Source organism: Gossypium hirsutum, chromosome D02 (assembly GCF_007990345.1).
Source record: "Gossypium hirsutum isolate 1008001.06 chromosome D02, Gossypium_hirsutum_v2.1, whole genome shotgun sequence".
Taxonomy (NCBI): domain Eukaryota; kingdom Viridiplantae; phylum Streptophyta; class Magnoliopsida; order Malvales; family Malvaceae; genus Gossypium; species Gossypium hirsutum.
In genome coordinates this window covers 62,574,125-62,599,133 of record NC_053438.1, presented here as the reverse complement: position 1 = coordinate 62,599,133, position 25,009 = coordinate 62,574,125, and the positions used below count along the sequence as shown (strand labels likewise).

At 33.9% G+C, this 25,009-nt stretch overlaps 1 protein-coding gene and 1 long non-coding RNA gene across 7 annotated transcripts; one reads left to right on the top strand and one right to left on the bottom strand.

The window, feature by feature from the left end:
* Nucleotides 1-261: 261 nt before the first annotated feature.
* LOC107909606 (paired amphipathic helix protein Sin3-like 4) lies at nucleotides 262-11,331 on the top strand. Of its 6 annotated transcripts, none has more exons than XM_016837201.2 (24): nucleotides 262-709; nucleotides 843-1,023; nucleotides 1,587-1,745; nucleotides 1,848-2,034; nucleotides 2,108-2,206; nucleotides 2,317-2,484; nucleotides 2,569-2,893; nucleotides 3,304-3,440; nucleotides 3,847-3,922; nucleotides 4,007-4,036; nucleotides 4,247-4,518; nucleotides 4,615-4,769; nucleotides 5,094-5,221; nucleotides 5,319-5,573; nucleotides 6,066-6,761; nucleotides 6,875-6,966; nucleotides 7,414-8,055; nucleotides 8,158-8,258; nucleotides 8,343-8,481; nucleotides 8,571-8,720; nucleotides 8,813-8,976; nucleotides 9,060-9,171; nucleotides 9,288-9,470; nucleotides 10,832-11,331. In XM_016837201.2, exons 2-23 carry the CDS (start codon nucleotides 947-949, stop codon nucleotides 9,459-9,461), a joined length of 4,338 nt encoding a protein of 1,445 aa, XP_016692690.2. In that variant the 5' UTR covers nucleotides 262-709; nucleotides 843-946; the 3' UTR covers nucleotides 9,462-9,470; nucleotides 10,832-11,331. The 6 variants fall into 6 exon arrangements, with proteins under 6 accessions (XP_016692690.2, XP_016692689.2, XP_016692687.2 ...); XM_016837200.2 differs by lacking the exon at nucleotides 10,832-11,331 and adding an exon at nucleotides 9,671-9,976; XM_016837198.2 differs by lacking the exon at nucleotides 10,832-11,331 and adding an exon at nucleotides 9,643-9,976.
* Nucleotides 11,332-19,737: 8,406 nt separating this feature from the next.
* LOC107908250 (uncharacterized) lies at nucleotides 19,738-22,642 on the bottom strand. The gene is made up of 2 exons (XR_001686939.2): nucleotides 22,534-22,642; nucleotides 19,738-21,774 (listed from the first exon to the last, which is right to left on the bottom strand). It is a non-coding gene; the product is annotated as an uncharacterized lncRNA (long non-coding RNA).
* Nucleotides 22,643-25,009: the final 2,367 nt, after the last annotated feature.

Below are 25,009 nucleotides of genomic sequence, written 5' to 3'. Positions count from 1 at the left end.
TGCATATTTTTGATGAATTAACATAATAGAATATGTTAGTACACATTTTTTAAAAAAAGATTACGAACAATTTAGGAATTTTTTTTTTAAAATTGCCTCTTAGAAATCCCTAACCATACCCTAATTTTCCTTTTATTGATGAAAATAGAATTACCCTTCCAGCACTAACCGACGATAACCGGTAAACCAAAACGAAAGCAACCGGCTAGCGGGCGTGTAATTAGCTATCCTCCCCATACCTCCTTTTCTCCTCTTCATAGTAGTAATGAGAGAGCAATTGATATCCATCGCGCACTTCCCATTATATAAATAAATCACAAATCTTAAGCTCTTTTCCTCACTTCAAAAATTTTACATCAACAACAAACTACACTGTTTCTCCAAAGCCAAAAATATTAAATAAAAATAAAATAAATTTTAATTCTCGTAAAATCCCCTCTCTTCAACGTCTTTGCTACAATCACGAGAATCCTTCGATCTGAAATATACAACTCCTTTTTGTTGTTGTTGTTGTTCTATGCAGAGTTTGCTTAAGAACACTGAATTTTTTTTTGTTTGTTTTAATCTTTATAATTTGGCCATTTTTCCCCCTTTTTGTGTGAGAAAACGGAAGTAATATTTTGGTTTTCTGTTTCATTTAGCGTGCCTTTATCTGCAAGTAATGTAAATTTACTTGTAAAATTCTTCTTGGTGATGATCTGTTGGGGAGGTGAGGAGATAAAAGAAAAAAAAAAGAATTTTCTCCGTTTGGTGATTTTCTGTTTTGTTTTGAGATCTGCTTTGTGTTTAATTTTTGGTTTAAATAACTGTGTTTTTTTTCATCTTCTTGTTGTTGATTGTAGGAATTTCTGTTTGGAGATAAATCAAAGTTCAAAGCATGATTTGTTGGTGAAAATAAAGAAAAGGTTGGAAAAAACTTCTATCTTGATTGGAAAAAGGAAAAGAGATGAAGCGGTCTAGAGATGAGGTTTACATCGGCGGCTCGCAACTTAAAAGACCTGTGGTTTCTTCTCGAGGAGAAGGGTAAAATGAAAATTTATCTTCTTTGTATATTGATTATTTTTTGGTCCAATTTCGTGTTTTCGTTATGAAAGCTACAATGAGATTAAGTTTGAAATCGTTACAGGTCAATTACTGTCGTTTTTCTTTCGCTTGTTTAGTTTAGCAGATTTGATTAGTGTTTTTGCTTGTTTAATCTTAGTTTAAGTAAGTTTAGCCTCTTTTATAATTGTGAATTATCTTTGACCTTTGACGAAAAGATATGTTTTTTCCCCTAAAGTTCTGGTTGGAAATATTTCATTTTCTCTAAAGATGTTTGGAGATGGCAAAAAATAGTAATATTCTTTCTTTTCCGGATGGGCAAGTTTCCAATTTTTCATCTGTGAAGAGCCTGTGTAGTATTAAGATATGGTTTTATTTGTGCGTAGGAAGGTTAAATGACCCTAGCTGTTGATATTCTTTTTAAGGTGATAATCATATATATACACATGTATATGGATATATATTTAAATTCCACATGGAAAAATATGTGATGATTTACCGGAGATCTTTGATCTTATTTTGTATTATGTTTTTCTATGATGAAGCTCTGGGCAACAGCAGATGGCAGGAGGGACAGGAGCTACCCAAAAACTTACGACAAATGATGCATTGGCATATCTCAAGGCAGTTAAAGATATATTTCAAGAAAAGAGGGAGAAATATGACGACTTCCTTGAAGTAATGAAAGACTTCAAGGCTCAAAGGTTTGATCATTATTGGCTTTTTTCTGAAGTTTTGCTCTTTATCCTCTCATAATGTTTGTACGAAGCAATTTGTGACTTGCTGTACTGGTGGGCTGAATGTAGAATTGATACTGCGGGTGTCATAGCCAGGGTAAAGGAGTTATTTAAAGGGTATCGAGACCTAATTTTGGGTTTCAATACCTTTTTGCCCAAAGGATATGAGATCACCCTCCCGTTGGAGGATGAACAACCTCCCCAAAAGAAGCCTGTGGAGTTTGAAGAAGCTATTAATTTTGTGAACAAAATTAAGGTAGAATTTGTGCATTGCTGAATTTTATGAGATAGCTGCAAAATATCTGATCTCATTCTTGGATTTTTTGCAGACAAGGTTTCAGGGTGATGACCATGTCTACAAATCATTTTTAGACATTTTGAACATGTATAGAAAAGAAAATAAGTCTATCACTGAGGTCTACCAGGAGGTATGTTAGGTTATATTTCCCTTCCTTTCTCTGTCTTCCCTATTTGAATGGGAATTGTGTGCTGCCTAGGTTGTTGGATTTTGTTGATCAGAAACTATATTTCATTATAGGTTGCTGCTCTTTTCCGAGACCATCCAGATCTGCTTTTGGAGTTCACTCATTTTCTACCTGATACCTCAGCGACAGCCTCTAATCATTATGCTTCCACTGGTAGAAACTCTATACCCCGAGAGAGGAGCTCTGCTATGCCTGGAATGTGTGCAGTGCCTGCTGACAAGGTTTCTTTTAGCCTAATCCTTAAGTCACTTCTGATTACTTATCAGCAATCAAGCTAACATTTGATTTATGAGAATATCTGGCAGAAAGATAGGAGTACAGCTCTGCTTGGTGACTGTGACCTTAGCATGGAACGTGCTGATCCTGATCATGATAGAGTTATGACGAAAGCTGAAAAAGAGCAAAGAAGGCGTGGTGAAAAAGAAAGGGACAAGACAGAAGACAGAGATAGAAGAGATCGAGAACAGGATGATCGAGATTTTGAAATTGATGGCAACAGAGACTTCAACATGCGGTTTCCACATAAACGGAATGGGAAACCTGCTCGTAGAAGTGAAGAATCAGGTGTGGAACAATTGCAGCAAGTTGGGGGGGATGGTTCTGCATATGATGATAAAAATGCAATGAAAAGTGAGTTTTCTGCTTCTCAGTTGAACGGTATAGGAAAAGCTATGGCTGACCATAATAAAACATAAATAGGTGCTTATCTTTCTGTAAGACATTTCTATCGTATACAATATAATTTTAACCTCATATTAATATAATATTTGTCTTCTGGGGTCTGCTATCGTGCTATTAATGAATTTAATCTTCATTAAATTCCTTAGTGTCTGCTTACTTTTCCTGGAAGTACTATAAGGGATATATGTTTTGTGTGAATGGCTTTGCTTTTCCTGATTGGATGTTATCATTTTACAGCAACTTTCATCTGCATGTTTTTCTTGTTGAAAATCTGGCATTGTAAAATTTTGAAATGTTAATAATTGCCTTTTGATTTTCCTTGCCATGTTTTTTCTTTGACTGACTGGATACCATATCAGGTGTTTACAATCAGGAGTTTGCTTTCTGTGATAAAGTGAAGGAGAAGTTACGAAATCCTGATCATTATCAGGAATTTTTGAGGTGCCTTCATCTCTATAGCAATGAAGTAATCTCACGCACAGAATTGCAATCTTTGGTATGGTTAACAGACGTCATTTGTTTGTAATTTACTAATTTCTTCATCAGCTCACATGAGGAATTCTTGTAGTTTATCTTAATTGTTTTAGTTTGTTGGAGGGGTTCATGTAGTCTTACATATTTTAGTTGGAACACTAGAAGTTTTATTATGTTTTCCTACTGAAAAAGCTCAAGGCATTCCTGCACTTTTTTGAATTGACCTATGCAATTTGCAGAGATTCAACATCAGAACATTTTGTGCCCCCCAAAATGATAATTTGGTATCACCGATTTTTAATGTAATTCATGTAAATACACACATACATATATATTTGTGCATATATACATATGAAACCTGCTTGGTTAGGGACATGACTGAAATAAAATTAGTAACTTAGTGCCTTGTGGTAACTCTTTCTTGTTAGGTGAATGATTTGCTTGGAAGATACCCAGATGTGATGGATGGTTTTAATAAGTTTTTGATGCAGTGTGAGAAGAATGGTACGTATCTGCAAAAAAGTTTTAAGTTGGTTTTATATAATTCTGCAGTGTCATTGTTGACTAATCAAATCTATTATTATACAGAGGGCTTGCTTGCGGATTTTGTTAGTGAAAGTAAGTACTACTATCTGTTCTCTTATCAACTTCAGTCAAGGTTTCCTTGTGGTTTATAAAAAGCAAAGTAATCACTGTTACAGTCTTAACTCTTAACATCCACTTTAGATTCATGTTGAACAAAACTAGTGGAGCATTATAGTTAAACTGAACTGACCTCTACTTTTGATTGAACTTAAATATATTCTTAGCAAGTTATTATGCTTGCAGAGTACTTGCGGAATGAAGGGCAGTTACCTAGATCAGTTAAGATGGAAGACAGAGATAGAGATCGTGAAAGGGATAATGGGGTCAAAATTAGAGACCGTGAAACCCGGGAAAGGGATAGACATGACAGAAGTTCCTTTGCCAATAAAGATGCAGGTCACAAGGTTTCTTTATTCTCCAGCAAGGATAATAAATACTTTGGAAAACCCATCAATGAACTTGACCTCTCCAATTGTGAACGGTGCACTCCTAGTTATCGACTTCTTCCAAAGAATGTATGCAGTTTTTGCTTTATACTCAACTTTGTTATCTTGATCAGGAAGATATGTTGATTCTGTTATTACTTACTATGATTGTCCAATGCCTTGCAGTACCCAATACCTTCTGCAAGCCAGAGAACAGAGCTAGGTTCTGAAGTTCTCAATGATCATTGGGTTTCTGTCACTTCTGGGAGTGAGGACTACTCTTTCAAACACATGCGCAAAAACCAGTATGAAGAAAGCTTATTTCGATGTGAAGATGACAGGTTGGACCTTCCATCAGCTGCTATAATTCCCGTGTTTTTCCTTATTATACATGGGTGTTTTTATTTCACTTTAGCTCTATTTGGGGTTTGCATTTGTGCCTCCACCTAAGCTTTTGTTGTAAATTTACCTTTCATCTAGTCGGTGGTGCATGCACATAATTTCACAACCATTTTACGCCTTTGTTAACTGTATGAAATTAATTTGTGTCTGCATGCCTTCTTCAACTTTACATCCCTTGGCGCTATTAATCACTCAAAATATATTTTAATGTTTTCAGTTATAATTAATCAGTAATTTCTAATATCTTTATTTTATGTTGTCAGGTTTGAACTGGATATGTTGTTAGAGTCGGTGAATGCAACAACCAAGCGAGTAGAAGAACTATTAGAAAAGATTAACAATAATATCATCAAACTAGACAGTCCAATTCGCATCGAGGAGCACTTCACAGGTTCTAACGATGAATAAAATATCTGCTTGCGCATTGTATAGCACGCCCTTTCCTTTTTTTTTTCCTGATGACTGTTCTCTTATGACTGTCACTGCAGCTCTGAATCTTAGGTGCATTGAACGTTTATATGGTGACCATGGACTTGATGTGATGGATGTTTTAAGGAAGAATGCTCATCTTGCTTTGCCAGTTATTTTAACCCGCTTGAAGCAGAAACAAGAAGAGTGGGCTAGATGTCGATCTGATTTTAATAAAGTTTGGGCTGAAATTTATGCTAAGAATTATCATAAATCACTTGACCACCGTAGCTTCTATTTTAAGCAGCAGGACTCCAAGAACTTAAGCACTAAAGGTATCTTTAGCTTTCTCCTTTTAATGAGCAAAAAGGATATAGAGCTTGATGGTTGAATACATTGGTGTCCAGGAGGACTATATTGTGTTGTATATTTTATATATTTTTATGCAATGTGATTTTTACTTTTAAAAAACAATTCTTTGAAATTTATCATGAACTGATGCCAACTGACAGTGGACTATCATAATAATTGAAGCTGGTCTTGAAAACTTCATTTATCAGTGACTTGATGTTTCCCCTTTTTCATGCTCCAGGAAATAACTTGCATAGTTGATTGATTTTATACAGCGTCTCTTTCTGAATCCCCCCTGCCCGATTTATTTTGGACAATATTAGTAATTTTAAAATATTATAATGGAAATTTACTAATTGAAAATTGCTTTAAATATTTTACTCTTGATTATTCTATAATTTGTTCTATTAACTGAAATAATTGTATCACATTTATCTTGAACTGTTTTCATTGTCCCTTTTTCATATTTGGTACAGCTCTGTTGGCTGAGATTAAAGAAATCAGCGAGAAGAAGCGCAAAGAAGATGATGTGCTTCTTGCTATTGCTGCTGGAAACAGACGGCCGATTATTCCCAATTTGAAGTTTGAGTACCTCGATCCTGAAATTCATGAAGATCTTTATCAGCTCATCAAATATTCCTGTGGAGAAATGTGTACAACTGAACAATTGGATAAAGTAATTAAAATATGGACTACCTTCATGGAACCTATGCTTGGGGTTCCTTGCCGTCCTCAGGGAGCAGAGGACACTGAAGATGTTGTGAAGGCTAAAAACAACAGTGTCAAAAATGGTAGTGCTAGCGTTGGTGAGAGTGAAGGGAGCCCTGGTGGTGCTGGCGTTGCCATGAATTCCAAACATTCGAATCCTTCCAGACATGAAGATGAAAGTATTCCACCTGAGCAATCAAGTTCTTGTAGGTCTTGGTTGCTGAATGGGGATAATGGTGTCAAGCAAGATGGTTCTGCTTATATAGACAGTGTTGGTCATAAGAATGCATCTTCCTGTGATGCTCCTCAACGAGACAGAATGCAGGTTAGTCCAGCTAATGGTGACGAAATAGCCGGGGTCAGTAAACAAGCTAGTACCAGTGAACGGTTGGTCGCTTCAAATGCATCTCTTATTGCGCGAGTGGAGCAAAGCAATGGAAGAACTAGCATTGAGAATACTTCAGGTTTGTTTTCACCTCTAAAGTTTTTCCTCTTTAATGCCAAGCTAGTTATGCTATTGATTTTTTCAAATTTCCTAAACATGTAACTAGAATGCTGGGATATATTTTGTTGCTAGGTCTTATTGCTACTCCTTCCAGACCTGGTAATGCTGCTGTTGAGGGTGGACTTGAATTAAAGTCAAATAACGAAAATTTACCTTCATCAGAGGTATGGGCAATATTCATTTGGCTGTCAGTTTGAGTTCATCTCTGAGATGGTGAACAAGTTATTTCCTTTGCTTCACTATTGCTCTCTAAAATATGTTCCCTGCGATTGATACTCTCTCATGATCTGATATTGGGACTAAGCAAACTGTACTTTCAGTTGACCATTTGGATATTTAATCAATCTATAAGATTTATCAATTTAGATGTTGTATGCTATTGACTCATCTCCTGCTATTGGTTTTTGGTTTTTAATGAAGTGTCTGCCATGGGACTTAGTGATTGTATCTTTTATAATTATCTATTATTGTTTATGGGAGATGTGTATAAAAATAAAACATTAGCCTACATATTTTCTGTGACTGGACAGTTCGGCTTGACTCAAGTCACAGACAATTTTGCCAGTTGTAATCTTACTTTCAAATTGTGCTAAAATATACATATACTGCAGGGTGGTGGTTGTTCTAGGCCAATCATATCTGGAAACGGGATGATGACAGAAGGCTCTAAAAACCACAGGTATAATGAAGAATCTGTTGCACAACTTAAAGTTGAAAGGGAAGAAGGTGAACTATCCCCAAATGGGGATTTTGAGGAAGACAATTTTGCTGATTATGGAGAAGCTAGTTTGGAGACTGCTCTTAAGGTGAAGGAAGGCGCAGCAAACAGACAATACCAGAGACATGGAGAGGAGGAAGTGTGCCGTGGGGAGGCTGGGGGAGAGAATGATGCTGATGCTGATGATGAAGGTGATGAAAGTGCTCAGAGGACATCAGAGGATAGTGAGAATGCTTCTGAGAATGGTGAGGTTTTTGGAAGTGATTCTGGTGAAGGTGAATCGAGGGAGGAGCAAGAGGAAGATATTGATCATGATGAACATGATAATAAAGTGGAGAGTGAAGGGGAGGCTGAAGGGATGGCTGATGCCCATGATGCGGAAGCTGATGTTACATTGTTACCATTTTCAGAACGTTTCCTGCTAACTGTAAAGCCCCTTGCAAAGTACGTCCCTTCACCATTACATGAGAACAAGAAGGATTCACAAGTTTTCTATGGAAATGACTCATTTTACGTGCTTTTTAGGCTTCACCATGTAAGTAACATTTTGTTGAAGTACTAATTTAACTGATCTTAATGGATATTTCTTGTATAGTTTGCTCATCAACTCAGTAATCCCTTTGCAAAATTTTGACAGACATTGTATGAGAGAATACAATCAGCAAAGATTAATTCATCATCTGCAGATAGGAAATGGAGGGCTTCTAGTGATCCTAGTCCCACTGATCTCTATTCTAGGTAATATAGTTTAACTTCTGTTGGTGCAGGCTGATGTTTAAAAGTGGTCAGTACTTGTTTCCTTTAAACTCTTTTATGATACAGGTTCATGAGTGCACTTTACAATTTACTCGATGGCTCTTCTGATAATACAAAATTTGAGGATGATTGCCGAGCTATCATTGGAACTCAGTCTTACGTCCTATTCACATTGGACAAGCTGATATATAAAATTGTCAAACAGGTAATGCTATTGTTTTCCCCTAACTTTCCCCCTTCTTTCACTATGCGGTCTCGACCTTAACTTTTTCATCTTTGTGGTGCTTGCCTCAGCTTCAAGCCATTGCAAGTGATGAAATGGACAATAAGCTTCTTCAACTATATGCATATGAGAAATCAAGGAGATCTAGAAGATTTGATGTTGTTTATCATGAAAATGCTCGTGTTCTCCTTCACGATGAGAATATATATCGAATTGAATGTGTAAGTCTTTTTTTTAAAGTTTGATGATTTATTTGATCTGTGTGACATAGAACTCTCACATGCACTCTGCATCTTATATTTTATGTTTGCAGTCATCAACTCCAACGTGTCTATCCATCCAGCTTATGGACTATGGACATGATAAGCCTGAAGTGACAGCTGTTTCCATGGACCCTAATTTTGCTGCATATTTGCACAATGACTTCCTCTCAGTTGTTCCCAAGGAAAAAGAGAAGCCCGGAATTTTCTTGAAGAGGTATATTGACTAATAATGACTATGGATGTGGTTGTTGACATAGTCCTTGAAGTTAACATGATATTTAAGTATGGTGTTTGCAGGAATGTACGCAAATGTGCGGGTGGTGATGAGCTCTCTTCAACATGCCGGACAACAGAAGGACTTAAAGTGGTTAATGGTTTGGAGTGCAAGATTGCTTGCAATTCTTCCAAGGTATAATCCCATTAGAAGTTCCTTCTCCTTTGAAATTTACTAATATTCCTTAAGGTTGCATTTCTTGTCAATATATTTATATGATTAGTTAATTGAGTGGAATTGGTACCTGGTAGGTGTCTTATGTTTTGGACACGGAAGATTTTTTGTTCAGAGTGAAACGGAAATCAGCCTTGAACCAGAACAGCCAATGCCAAAACCGGGCAAGGGTTTCAAATGGGAATTCAATTAGACTACGAAGACAACAGCGATATCAGAGATTGCTTCTAGCATATACTTCCATGGCATAAGTAGATATGGTACGTCTGTATCCATTTGCTGCTATGTTCTGTTTGCTCTGAATTAAAGGACAATAATGAAGCATAATTTCCCCTTTGAGTTAAATCCGTTTCATATATATATATAAGATTAAGAAAAATGAAACATCCTCCGACAATTTGGCTTCAGATTTCTGTGTGTTTTGTCAGTTAGGTCATGCATTAATTACATACAAACACAGGAGTTAGGGGGAGCGGGTGAAAGAGTTGACAATGCCAAAGAGCAAGTGGAAACCTTTTTATTTTATTATTTTTGAAATGAAATCATGGTTCAATGTACTATCATGTATATGACCAAGGAAATAAAGGAATAGATTTTGAGGGCTCAAAAGAATTGTAGTTAAATCTTTGTAAGTTGGTGGTGGTATTTTGAACCACAGGGCACAGTCGTCTACTGTACATAGGAGGGTAATATGCTATCTTATTCTGGTGTAATACTCGACATAAATGTTCATTACCCATTCGTATTATTATTTCTCTTTGTGCTCCCTCTTCTTTTTTGTTGGCATGCATTTGTTTCGCTTTTATTATTATATTGTTTTTGACGTGCTTATCTATCTGCTTTACACTTGTAAAAATCGAGTGAGACATGGAACGGATCGAATATCTGAAATCCTCGACTTCTTTTATTTATTTATAGTAATATTTGTAGGATGTTTAAATTATGTTATTTTTAAAAAGCATAATGTGAAATGTGTGTTGTATTTGTATATTTGAATATGTTATTTGTATAGATAAAACGAATTATTTACATGAAAAATCATAGTGGAATTAGAGAGTTCATGAATATTGAAGTTGAATATCGTGGTTCTGAGTAGAGGGATGTAACGTGCTGTCTTGGTTCAAAATTAAATGTTAATCTAATCGGGTATGATCATTTCTTTTATGTTTTTATTAAAATAATAAAAACAAAATATTATTAATAAATTTTATTATCACGCACATATATATAGACTGAAAAGGTATTTTGGTAATCATCCTAGGCGGGGGCTTGGGCTTGACGTGACTAATTGGAGAATTAGACCGATCCTCTTGGATTAGGTCTAGTCAGGATTGAATAATTACTCTGTGCTTACGTATCATGGGTGAAAGAGGGGAAAATGAGGAGTTGACATGAAATCAAAGGAGGGTTAGAGAAAATGAGGAACTTTGGTGGTTAAAAAAATACAGAGTCAAACCAAAATTGAAGCGAGAGGTCATGGGGGTTTGTTGAGTTCTCTCTAGTCTCTAACATACAAAAAAAAAATAAAAATCAAAGAGAAGCTTAAATCATTGAAGTGGGTGGACTAATTGAGCCTAGGCATAAGCTAGTGTCTTCTGCCTAACTGGCTTCCCGTTACCAGCAATTGCAGGCACGCGTAATGCTCTTCAACCAAAACAATGGATGTCAATGATTGTACTGAATTCTGATCGGATTCGAAGGAAATATGGAGCTGTGCAGCGGTATTATAACATCATCTCGGTAACAATGTAATCTCGAGCAAAACATTGGATGGGAGTTTAAAGCTACCCCGTCAGTTGTTATTCATCCCGATAATGCTGGTTAAAATGATCAACATCAACATCACAGTCTGTCCACTCACTGGAAAATGGCACTGTTGTTGGCCAACATACGGGTCTTAAGTGCACAAATGATATTGTATCATCAGACGCTATAGCTGCAGAAGCTCGTCGATTGATGAAACTAGTTTCCGTTTTCCAACTAATGTGTTTTGTCTAAAGAAAAGCATGCGGGTGACTTTGGGGTTTCAGTTTTCCTCTCAATGTTTTTTGTGGATTGCGCAATGTATAAGTATGGTACCAAACACAAGGACAAACAATCGTAAAAGAATCGTAAAGAAAGCAATTTCAGAACAAACTCTCTACATGTTTAGCAATATTAACAATTAGGATTTTTCTAGTTTAACCGATCTGTTATGGTATGCCAATATTGCTAACTTATAGAGAGTTAACTAGAGAGGCTTAATATTAATTGAAATTACACTTCAATTGAAAATGCCTCCCTTAGGCAGCATAAGCTTGCTAGCTCCGCAAGTAGCTTCCCTTCACCACCATATGGTCGACTAGGGTTAATTTGGGTCACATATTTATTTTGAATAAGAAATTAAAATTATCGATTAAATAATTTTCAAAGATTCTATTTTGATCCATTAAAATCATGATATGTGCAACATAGTTTAAGTTATTTTCATTTCAAATATTTAGACTATATGATGATGTTCCACTTTAAATTCATCATTTAGTCCAAAATAAATATTTATTCAATTACATAAATATTTGAAATAACTAATTAATCTTATATTAAACTAATTATTAAATTGAGAAAACATATATTACTTCAACAAATAAATCTAATGATTCATTTCTATTTATTCAATCGTTAACGATTTTATTTAAGCGTTCAAATTAGACGTAATCTGTCAAGAGTCATATTAAACTAGTAAACAGACCAAGATAAATAAATTGGGCTACAATAACCTATGCAATTGAATTTCAACTTTACATCTATCAATTACATTGTGATTAGTCTTGGTGTTGTACCATTAAAGATCCAAGACTAAACTCTCAATTATATGTCATTACAAAAGTTAACGGGAAAGCTTTATCGATTGACCTTGTCATATGTATATAACTTTCATAAGACACTTGTAATTGCTTCAAGTTTTATCCGTTCACCAAATTTAATCATTTTTTCTTAAAGTGCTATTATATATATATCATAATTTAAATAATCATTCATTTATTAAATAATTTAAGTCACTTTGACATGACCCTGAATTGAGTTCTATTTACATAAGTCATATAATACCTTTAAGAGTAAATCCTTGGCTCTCTCTAAGAGCCATGATTTCATATCTATAAGTAAATTCGCACTACACATGAGTTGCATACCCAACATATGGACTTACTTGCTTACTACTTTGAGTACCCTTTAGTCAACAGCCCATCAAAGCATACAAGTTATAAATGTAAAGTCATATATTTACTTAGGATTAAAGTGTAGCATACAATGAACATCACGAGTAAATTGATTTACAAATGGATTCAAGATTATTCAACTTGAACCCAATCCAATACAATCTAGGCCGATACATCTAACTCTATTTTGAGAGTTGGACCTATTTCAATAGCCAAAACAAAATTATCTTCCTATGAGGACTTTAAACGACATAGTAGTTCTCACACAAGGTATTTACTACTTGTAACCCCATAAATTACAGTCATATTAAGATTACCAACTGTAGAGAGTTGTCTCTACATACAAATGTTCCTTTGTTATGCCATTTTCTTATAATTTAACATAGATACTTAGTGAGTCATGTTTACTTATACCATTTGCATTACATGTAAACTATTTGAAGATGATATAACACCAAGAAAATTAAATAAAATGTATATATTTCTATAAATAACAAGTTAGAATATTTTAAATGATTTACATCAAATATGATTAAATTACAAATCTAAAGGCCTTTGATACGAACCATAGCCTGAAAGTGTCTAAAGAGAATCCAAGGGAAGTGCTAGCTATTTCTAGTGTTGTTCAAGTAAGAGATAATCTTGCTCAAAGTATTCTTGTATAATTAATTTTTTTCCAACTTGATTTTTTTTTAAAACCAAAAAAACAAATACAAATCTAAAGACACAATAGTCTAACAAGCTGAACCAAAACACACCCAAATAATAACCTTAAAGCCCTAGTATTTAGAAAGGGTTAGCATATACAAGGTATCTAAGCTTGAAAATTTATATCTACATGGTACCTTAATTATTTTTGGACCTAACTAGTACCTAAACTTGGAAATTGTAAGCCAACTTGATATTTTTTTAGGTACTTGACTAACACTATTAAAATATGCTTACGTGGTATGAACGACTAATATCATGGTGATACATGGTAGCCTCACATTTTGACATGTGGCCAAAAAATGCTACAATGTATTTTAACAATGTTAGTGAGGTACCTAAAAAAGGTACAAAGCTGGCTTACAATTACAAGTTTAAGTACCAGTTAGGTCCAAAACAAAAACATTTAGGTACCAAGTAAGTATGAATTGCCAAATTCAGGAAACTCTATATTAACCCATTTGGAAAATAAATAAAACTACCGATTAAAATAATAAAAAAATTATATGCTTGTAATTAGTTGAGTTTCAATTTATAGCATGTATAAAAAAAGAAAAAAATAAATAAAAAAAAACTTATAACTTTTTCTATACATATAAAATATTATAATCAAGTTTAATTATCATATCTTTGTTCCCCATTATGTCTTATGCTACCATGAGGCAAAATATAGGAATTTTATAATGTGCACTTCTTTTAAACTTTGATTGTAATCTCTGCCGCATTATTGTTGTTTTAGATCATAGATTTTGTTAAATACTAAATGAAAGCTTCATTAAACAATTGATTCATCCCTCCTCCATTGCTGTCAAATGGAATTTTCCTGATTTGAGTTGCTGGTGCGGGTACTGTGAAGGTCATTCGATGGGTTTTTTACATCAATAATATAAAATAAATATTATAATAGAATAAGGAGATTAATAATCACAAAACTAGGTAAAGATAACAATAAATAACTAGTGTCGTCCACCCAATCAGTGGCACTGTTTCTGTCTTTAAAAAAAAATAATTTTTTTGAGTGCAGCCTGACCAATTGGTGGCACCCGTATTTAAAACCTAAATTACGAGTTTTTTTAAAAATAGCATACGCATAAAAAAGAAAAAAATATTTTTTTATTGGTGCTACAGATGTGTTAGACGGCATCCTATTATTTTTAATAATATATATATTTTAAGCTGAAAAAAATACTGATATAATAAAATTTATCGAGTATTGGAACCCGGGCATGTGACCGATCATAGATCACAGGCTCGAGTTCCAATACCCGATAAATTTATTACATCACTTTTTTTTCAGCTTTAAAAAAACCTTTTATTATTATATTATTATAAAAGGGGTTGGTTTGGTCCCCTAACCCCTACACATCAATTCTTGAGTTGAAGTGAGAAAAAAAGTTTTGAAGCCCCTCCCCTCCCCCATCCGAAAATTGCAGTTAAGTTTCTTTACCGTATTTTAAAAGGTTAATACTAGTTGTTTTGTCATTTTAATTTTTTTATATTACAATTTATTTTGTTTGTTTTGGTTTAAATAATTGTGTATGTTTACTTTTTATTGTTATTTTATTAAGTTTTTTTGTTCTATTTTTACATTTTAAAACAAATGGAGAATCAACTTTTTTGTAGCAATATTTCGATGGTGTTATTTTAGAAACAACCGTTGGTTGTATTCTTGAACCTCATAAAAAATCGGAATGAGATTCGATAGGAATGTGTCTGTCGGTGATATGAAAGAGAAGGTCACTGAAAAAATTTCCAGGTGTTGCGAAAAGAGGATGATGGAACTATTTTGCAAATTTCCAGTTTCGTCAAATCCTATCACATTTACCGAGATGAAACTTATAGACGATGACGACGTCGAGACAATGATCGCATTGTATTGCTTGCTAGGGACGTTGAACACTAAACCAATTCAGTTATTTGTTGAGTTAGCAAATGTGAAGCCCGTTGAAAATGTAACACAGTTAAGTCAGCAATATAGAGTTGAAGACCCGTGTACAAATGTTCTCAGGTCGTTTGTGCACGGATTTGACATCAATCTCAATGTTGGATGTTTAGATCAGTATGATGGTGATTACAGAAACATCTAGTCGTTATTGAAACCAATGCGCTTGATTGTTTTGATCACAAAGGTGAAGATTTTAGTGAACCTAATTTAGACGATCTCCTAGACGATATCGACGACGAAGGACCAGGTAATGGAAATGATTATGCCCCTTCGGCAGGAAAACTGAGTCGTAACATCATCATACTTAATGATCTTGGGGCCCATATGTCAATGTCGATCTCGATGTAGCGCATGCTTCCGAGTTCCCCGAGTACTTGGACATCATACATGCTAATCTGATGTTAGAAGATCACGAATTAGAAGAGTTATTCGTGGGTCAAAGATTCGCGAACAAAAACGAGTGTGTTGATACCATCAAGCGCTATGGTTTGAAGGTGTCTGTCGACTACAGAGTGGCTGACTCTAAATCAACGTTCTATGTTGGTGAGTGTTGAAAGTTGATAGGAGGGTGCAAGTGGCAGGTACGAGCTGTATTTAGCGAAAGGTCCCAACAGTAGGAGATATGGAAATATGTTGGGCCTTATACATACACTTCTGCTTATATGATTTAGGACCACCAAAAGTTTGATTCAAGAATCATATACAACTAAATATTGGAAATGGTTAAAGATGACCCCACCATTGTTGTATCAGTGCTGATTTTTGAAATGCAAGAACGGTTCCATTATTGAGTTTCATATCGGAAGTCATGATTAACTAAACAGATGACCATGGATCAGTTGTATAGAAATTGGGATGTGTCATACAATGAACTCTAAGGGTGGATTGTCGCAATGCGAGAGTACATTCTAGGGACTGTCGTTGAGTTACAGATGTTGCCTTATCATGACCAGGGCAACCAACTACATCTGGGGAAAAGAACTTTTCACCGTATGTTTTGGACATTTGGTCTATGCATTCAGGTCTTTCCCCACTATAAGCCGCTTGTGCAAGTAGATGAGACCTGGCTGTACAGAAAATATACGCAGATCCTCATCATTATGGTTGCACAAGAAGGGAATCAGAACATTCTACCAATAGGTTTTGTCATTCTCAAAGGAGAGAACTCAGAGTTGTGAGAATTTTTCGTGGAGAACTTACGAAGATATGTTGTCACTCTCTGTAGAGATCCATCTACTGCATCAAGCACATTGCGGTGAACTTTCATAAGGAATTAAAAAATGCGGATTGGCAAGGACAAGTTGTGAAAATGGGTAATTATCTGTCTAATTTTTTTTCCATATATTTAGAGTTTTCCAAACAACACGTAACATGTTGTAACGGTTCAGGGTATGAGGTAGAGTTGTTGGAAAATGTGCCCATATTGTAGTAAACATGTAATTGTTTTCTATTTATTTGAACGGTGAATAAATAAATAAAGTTAATTTCATATTTCACTATTATGTTTTTTGTATTTATGTCTTTTATATTTTGGATGCATAGCGAAATTGTGACAAACAAATATTAGCTCATTGATTGTCTAAAGTTCAAACCAAAGATAAGTGGCATTGTAAATAACATTTACATTGCGAGAAAGACAACTTACTTCAATAAATAATCTAAATGAGTCCGTAATCCTGTAAAAGAATTAAAGTGAGCATTTGATTCAAATACTGAGAAGGATTATTATGTTGTCTACAATTCCAATTGGGGAGATAGCTAGTTTTGACTATCGGAGCAATTGACTCCATGAGTAGAGACATAGATGTATTAATTGGTAGAATGATATATTGGACTGGACTCAAGATGAATTAATTCTAAATCTGTTTGCAAATTAATTCACTTGTGACGTTCATGGTGTGATTTACCTAAATATTGAGTTAGTCACAGACCATACGTATGCAACTCATGTGCTTTGATATAAGTGGAGACTTATGCTCTAAAGATGATTAAACCCATAGCCGATAGGTACATGGCTTGTGTATGGCATGGCTTTACTAGCAATAGTGGAATTAATAGCTCAATTAAAGAGTTAATGATATCCTCTTATTGACATTGTGTGGATTGATAAATATGGAATGTGGTCACGGGTTGCTTGTTTTCGAACGAGCACTTTATTACAGTCATTTGTTGACAATGATCATATTAATCATTAAAAAGACACAATGGTGACAATGAGATAAAATAAAATTGTATTGAGTGAACGGATTTAACTCAAAAGAATCAATGATATCATATGACGGTAACACACACATGACGAGGTCATTGGACAAAACAGTTGGATGAATTGCTTTCATAAAGAGTATACAATAAATAGTTTTCAATCATGGTACTTCTAGTGGACTGACTCCATGATTAAGTAATTATGAATTATTAGAATGATGCTTCTGGACATAATTGCAATCACTAGAGCCTAATTGTATATGTTTGATTGGTCCCTCCGCTAGCTCAACTAAAACTCGATCGGACTGCATTTGAATTAGAAGAAAATTCTACAACTTTGGGAATAATTTAATTGAGTCAATTTATTTGATGTGGAATAAAATTAGATGGTAGTGAGAATTGTTCAACTAGAGAATTTGATTAAAGAATTTTCTTAAAAATTAATTAAAAAAAATCTAAGTGATTTTTGGAAAAATTAATTTTGATTAAGTAAAATAAATTAATCAAATCAATTAAAATTAATATGATATTTTTGAAAGTTAATTTTCAAGTCAGATCATTGGCCCAATGAGTAATTGAACTTGAAAATTGGACCTGAGATCGTAAATTGGGTCCGAGAGCCCAAAACTAAAACCAAGACCCAAAAACTGGTTGAACTGGACCCGATTTGTGAAACCGGGCTGACGGTCCAACCGGTGGCTAGATCGGACCAATCAGGTCGTCATTGACCTAGATCGAACCGGCTCAAGGTGCCGTAAGGGTGTTACACCTGCACCACCGGACACGACGGTGCCGGTGGCTGCGACGGCAACGGCGATGTTCTAGTGGCCAGTAGCAGTTGATCATTGGTGGTTGAGCAGTGGAAGAGTTACACTCCTATTGAGACTCTACTAGAGAATTTGATTTCAGATTAATTATTCCAAAAATAATATTATTTTAACAATTTAATATTAAATTAAATTTAATACTTATCTTAATAATATTTTATTAATTTAATATTAAAGTAATTATCTTAATATTTAATTTAATTTAATGTTTATCTTGTAAATAATTATTCTATTGTTTTAATAAGATTTAATATTAAATTTAATCTAATATTATCTTGATAAATATTAAGATAAATATTAATTTAATATTAAAGAGATTAAGTTTAATTATAGTTGAACTCTCCAAACTCTCCCTATATAAAGAGAGTCTTCGGTCATTATTTTTCACATACTTGAATTCAAGAGAAAGTTATAGAGAGAAAATTCTCTAAAAAGATTATTATAGAAAATTTTTAGAGATATTTTTCTGATTTACAATTTGACCCAAAAGTTTAGAGAAATTACAAAATTACCTCACTGATAATTTTTATGAAATTTTTTTAATTCAAAGCGAGCCCACACTTGACAGACGTGAGCTCGAGGATAATGGAGAAGACTATTCGGTCGAAGCGCTCATCCTAGACGAATCGAAAATGTACAATTTTGATTAAGTGTTTATTACTTTAGATATTACAACCAAGGTCATGTTTTGGAAAAAAATTAAAAACTCTATTTTTTCCCTAAATTTATTTTTCATTTCATTTTCTAAACCCCTTTTTCCAACAGGAGCCACATCGGTTTAGACAGAGATGGGCTGACTTCGAAGCTGATATGCATAGTCAAACGACTACTATATTACAAGAGTGATTTGGGAGTATGGAGCCTTGGCAATTGGCTCAAAGTTTCGATAATGGTTCGAGATATAGTCATATGACCACCAATTTGGCAGAGGCTGTTAACGCGGTATTGAGGCGTACACGATATCTCCCAATTCCATCTGTATTCTCAGCTACTTTCTACTAGATAGCCACACTAATGCCGAGAATGGGGCTTAGACAAGTAAATCAAATGAATGTGGGGTTCGTGCACGTCAAGGCGGTTAGGAAGGCAATAACAATCAACAGCCGAAAAGCAAGAACCATGAACGTTCAATTATATTTTTGACATTATGAAACACTTCATTACCCGAGTGCGCACATTGTTGTAGCATGCGTTGGTGCCTCTATTAATGTCGAACAATATATTGATGAAGTATACATACTGGAATACACATTATGTATTTGGGGAAACGAGTTCCCAACAATTGGGATGTGTCAAAGTGGAAAGTTCCCCCTCGACTTTGAGTTGGTTCCATGTCACCCGCATGTCACTCGGATAAGAAATGACATATGAACATAAGGGAAATGATCGACACTAAACATTTTGGTGTGTGCAGATCAACGGATCCTAATCGAAGCAAATGCCCGCATCGAAACTATCACTCGAAAGAGTCATATCGGCCAGATAGAATGTAAATTATGTTTTGAATTTTCATTCTTGTATCAACTTCAATTATTTACATATATTTGTATTATGTGCCTATTTTTTTATTGAATTTTCATTCTTATATCAATTTCAATTATTTTCATGAAATTGTAAAATATTTGAAAGAACTTGATGGGCACATATATTTGCATGAACTAGTTTCAAACATTTCATTAACACAAGACAAAGTTTAGCTTGGAATAAAATAAGTCAAAATTTAAATAAACAAAACATTACAATAAACGAAATTATTTGAACTAAAACCATCAAAATTTATGGTTTGACGGGGTTGTCAGTAGGGTGTATCCTGTGGTGGCCTTCTTTCATGTTGCGGGTGCTTTCGACGGTCAATATCAATCTCACTTGAAACTATAGTGTCATCATCCATAAGAGATCCCCGGGGTGTACTAAACAAACTTGCAAAATCATTGGTCACATACAATTGCTCGAGAGGGGTGTAGTAATGGGGTGGGGATGTGTTAAACATGTCAAACGTCGTTGGTGAGCTCAACTGCTGATAAGAACTGCAATTGCCCCTCCTTCGGGTCTATTGCATAACTTGATTACTTTAGGGAAAAATTGCAACCCCTCATCTCTAGGTGATATGAACTACTGATTGAGTATGTGTGTATGACAATGAAGGTGTTGGCTTGGATTGGGGCCAACTGCCTATCTCTGGGTGATAGGAACTGTCAGTCGAGTGTGTGTATGACAATGAAGGTGTCAGATCGAGCTAGGGCTCGGGTAGTGGAGGAGATTACTGATGAGGACAGCTTTGTAGGGGATCTTATCATTCCATATGTGAAGGGACTAACATCAATCGACCACCAGATAAGTAGGGCAACCCATTTTGCATATACCACTATTGGTAGTCCCTTGAGGGAGTGAAATCAAGGAAACATGATTCCAACTAAGGTTTTCTCTCCAACCGGGTGTTCCATAACACAATATATGGTTGATGATCTAATACCCAATTCTTTGTATGTTTCCCTTTCTTGTCAATTCTGTGGACTTCTTTTGTCAATTATATAGAAATGTCCATAATATGTGGGCAACACCTAAATTGACGAAGCACCCGATCCCTGGCATACCACTCTACCATTTGAAAATTGATAATGGGTGCGTTAACACAAGACACGATTGCATGTGCTCTAGCCAACAGAGGAATAACGAAAACAACATCTAGCATGATATATGGCATTCACACGAACTAAACAATTAAACACATGATTAAAACAATAATTACATCGTAATTTAATAAATAAACTAATTACATAACATTAATATAATTGAAGGATTTGAAATTAAATTACCCCATCCCCGGCGTATGCCTCAATCATCTATCGGTATACAATGAGTGTTTCTAACTTCCGGATGTTCGAACAAGTATACCAGCTAAAAATATAAACCAAACTCGTTAGAAAATATTTTCATGAAAAAAATATTAATCCAAGTTTTTTTTTACCTATTCACAAGCGGGAACACATATACTTGGTGACCCACTGTGCCAGAAATGACATCCTGTATATACCGCCCAAGATTGTAGCAGTATTAGGCAACCACATATATCGATTGTTCTGTGCTTTTTCGTCTGACAAAGCTCATGATATAACATAACTAGTACTGCCAAACCCCCAACTATGTGTACGGGCACCTTGCAAGTTACTAAGTAAGGGCAAGTACATCAAGTGAACTCTATTATTATTGAAATCTGGCATAAGTAACCCCCGTATAAGCTGTAGTATATAGGCCCGAGCAACCTGTATCTTCTCTATCTCGATCGCATAATCCAATAATGCTTCAAAATTTGCCTTTAGCCACGAAAATTTTAAACCCGTAAATTTATCAGTACTATCATTGGAAGAGTGTCCAAGCAAGTCATAGCAAAGAGTCGCATGATTTGCTATGCCACTTGAATCGGTTGCCGTATCACCCTCTACAAAGAGCTCTAATTGCATTGCGACATCCTCTAATGTGATGGTGCATTCCCCACATAGTAAATGAAATGTGTGCGTCTCTAGGCGCCACCGCTCAACTAGTGCCGATATTAAGTTGCCCCTCAGCTCAAACACATGAATTAATGCCGTTGGTCCAAATCTCGTGGCATCTAAGTAGGCATAATTTGTGCGTCTGGCCAGTAGCTCGGCCCATGGCTATGTGACCTCAACACGCGGTACGGACCCTAGTCATATTATAAAATTGGTTAATATCTCACAATTAAATAAAAAATTATGTGCAACTATGCTAAAAAAATACGTACAACATTTGAACATTCTCTTATCGATAAATTGACTGTCCTAACCGTGTGATCTTCAGCAGTAATTAAAGAACTCATATCGATATCTATAAAAATAATTAAAATTTTCTTTAATATTCGACTTAACACAATATATAATACTATTACAAATATATAAACTAACACAATTACTTTTACCTTAAAAGATAATATCAACGAATAAAAATGTGAAATATAGTACACTCTTACAACCAATACAAAACTAATAGTACTAACAAATAAAAAATATAAAATACTATTACAAATATATAACCTAACGCAATTCTAATTTTTTTTTCAAATTTAACATATTATTATAGAAAAAAATAAATTTTTAAACACAATTCTAAACTATTATTAATAATTATACTATTAGGAAAAAAAATACATACTTGTTTTTTGGGACACCTAAAACTATGGGGAGGAGGGAGGGATCATCCAAGTGTTTGTAATATAAAAAAATCAAAGATACAAAATAATTAGTACTAACGTTTTAACACAAATATCATACCTTAATACTAAACGACTACTAATATAACTAATTATACTTAAAAAAAAAGATAATAAGTAAGTACTAACTTTTTAACAAAATCACATGCTTTAATAATACAAAACTATTATTAAAATAACTAATTATACTTAAAAAAAAATTAAAACAAACCTTACCTTCGGTGGAGAGAGGGGGACCTTAGCAGCAGCTTCAAACTCTTTTTTTTCTTTTACCTTAGATGTGTGGGGGTTGGGGACCAAGCCAACCCCTTTTATAATAATAAATATAATATTTATATAATATATATTTTTTAAACACAAAGGAACCAAATATAATTTTAATAATGCATTTAAGCCTTAAAACCGCCTCACGGCCTGTCGCGAATGTGACCTGTCAGTTATGAGCCCAGGTTTTAATATCTGATAAATTTTATTATATCAGTGTTATTTTTTTAGCTTAAAATAATATTTTATTAAAAATAATATAGTATTGTCTGACACATCGGCGGCATCAATAAAAAAAATAATTTTTATTTTTATGCATATACTGTTAAAAAAACTCGTATTTTGAGTTTTAAATAGGGGTGCCGTCGTTAAATAGGCTGCACCTAAAAAAATTAATTTTTTTAAAGAGAAAAGCAGTGCCACCGATTGGTCAGGTGGCACCAGTTATTTACCGTTGTCTTTGTCTAGTTTCGTGAATATCAATCCTCTTATCCTATTTTAGTATTTATTTATTTATTTTATATTATTGATGTAAAAACCCTAGAATTTTATGTGTATATTAAAAATAAGATATAATGTATTATTTAAAGTATTATTCAAAAATATTTTTAAAACATTTTTAAAATTACAATTTAAAAACATTTTAAATAATTTTGTATCAAGGTAGCCGTTTATTTGGAATTTTAATTGGTATATTTAAATATAATTATAAAAATATATTGAAAATATGAAAATTTATATATAATTCTAAAAATTGACAAATAAATAGAAATTAAATTTATTTTAAAAATTGGGATTTAAATATTTTATAAGGTTTTAAATAAATTAAATAGAAATTAATATGTTTTTAAATCCGTAACAAAATTTGTATTGTTATATGGAAATGTCTAACAAAAATCACAATTAATAATCGATTACAATGTTAAAAAATTTGAAAAACGAATAGAAAATTGGTATATATAAACCAATTCAAAAATCGTAATGAATACTCAAAAATTTAAGGGATACAAAATTTTGTAATGAATACTAAAATATGTATCGGTTAGAAATTTTGAAATTATATTGGAGATTTTGGTATGCATTAGAATAATTCTGTAAATAAAAGGAGATTTGGCATTTGGTTAGCAGTTTGATATCCCACGAAATCATTTTGACATTCGGTCCGAGTTTTTCTTATACATGAGAACTTTTGTTATTTTGTATAGAGTATTTGGTACCTGTTAGAGATGATGATATTATGTTATACATTTCACAAATTTATATGGAATAACAAAATTTGTAACAGATTCAAGAATCCCTAACGCAATACCTAAACATTTAAGGGATACACAATATTATAACGAATACCAAAATATGCATGAGATGCGAGCAAATCCCCTATTGAAAATAGTTTTTGACTTTTGAGGCAGATATATTCGTACTCATCTTCATTTCTATGATTGGATTCTCATTGTTAGGGTTGCATGGTAAGATATTGGTGTTAGCAATATTTTGATTGATATTGCAAAGAATTCTTATGGGTGTTGGTGTAGAATCGAAAAAAAAAAGAAGAGAAGAGAGTAGTATTGAAACTTTTTGAGTTTAGTACACATTATATTTTCGTAAGTGTTTGCCCCTAAAAAAAAGGGTCGAGATTAATTTTTTTGGCCGATTCAGGTGAGGGAAGAAGAGGAGATGACTTTATCAGTTAGAAAGTCAAGTTTTAGTTAGAAATTTTAGTATCTGGTTAGAGATATTGGTAACCAGTATAGATAATAGTATATGTTGGTATGCATTAGAACAATTGTGTAAACGAAAAGAATTTTGGCATTTGGTTAGTATTTTGGTATCCATTAGAAACCATTTTGTATTTGGCAGAGATTTTATTATACGTGAGTAGTTTTGCTCTTTGGTTTAGGGTATTTGATACCCGTTTGAGATGATGATATGTTGTTAGAGCTTTCACAAATTTATATGGGATAACAAAATCAGGAATGAATTCAAAAACCTCTAACGCAATACCCAAAAATCTAAGCTACACAAAATTTTGCAACAAATACCAAAATATGTATGAGATGCGAGCAACTCCCCTCTTGAAAGTGGTTTTTAACTTCTGAGGCAGATTTATTCGCACTCATCTCCATTACTATGCATGGATTTCCCTCATTTAGGGTTGCATGATTAGATGCTGGTGTTAGCAAAACTTTGATAGATATTACAAGGAAATCCTTGTGTGTAAAGGTGTAAATGAACAGAACATTTGATGAATTGTTCGTATAACGTTCATTTATGTTCGTTTATTAAGTTAAATAAACGAGTATGAACAAAAATTTTATGTTCGTTTAATAAACGAACGAACAAGAACAGAGGTGTGTTCGGTTCATTTATGTTCACGAACAATTTCATTTAAAAGCTTGTTTGTAAGTTTGTTTATTGACTCGTTTATTTA

Coding starts and splice junctions, on each gene's coding strand:
- LOC107909606 (XM_016837201.2), top strand. CDS start 947: ATGAAGCGGTCTAGAGATGAGGTTTACATCGGCGGCTCGCAACTTAAA. Junction 8,482..8,570: donor TATATAAAATTGTCAAACAG/GTAATGCTATTG, acceptor TGCTTGCCTCAG/CTTCAAGCCATTGCAAGTGA. Junction 8,977..9,059: donor CCCGGAATTTTCTTGAAGAG/GTATATTGACTA, acceptor TGGTGTTTGCAG/GAATGTACGCAAATGTGCGG.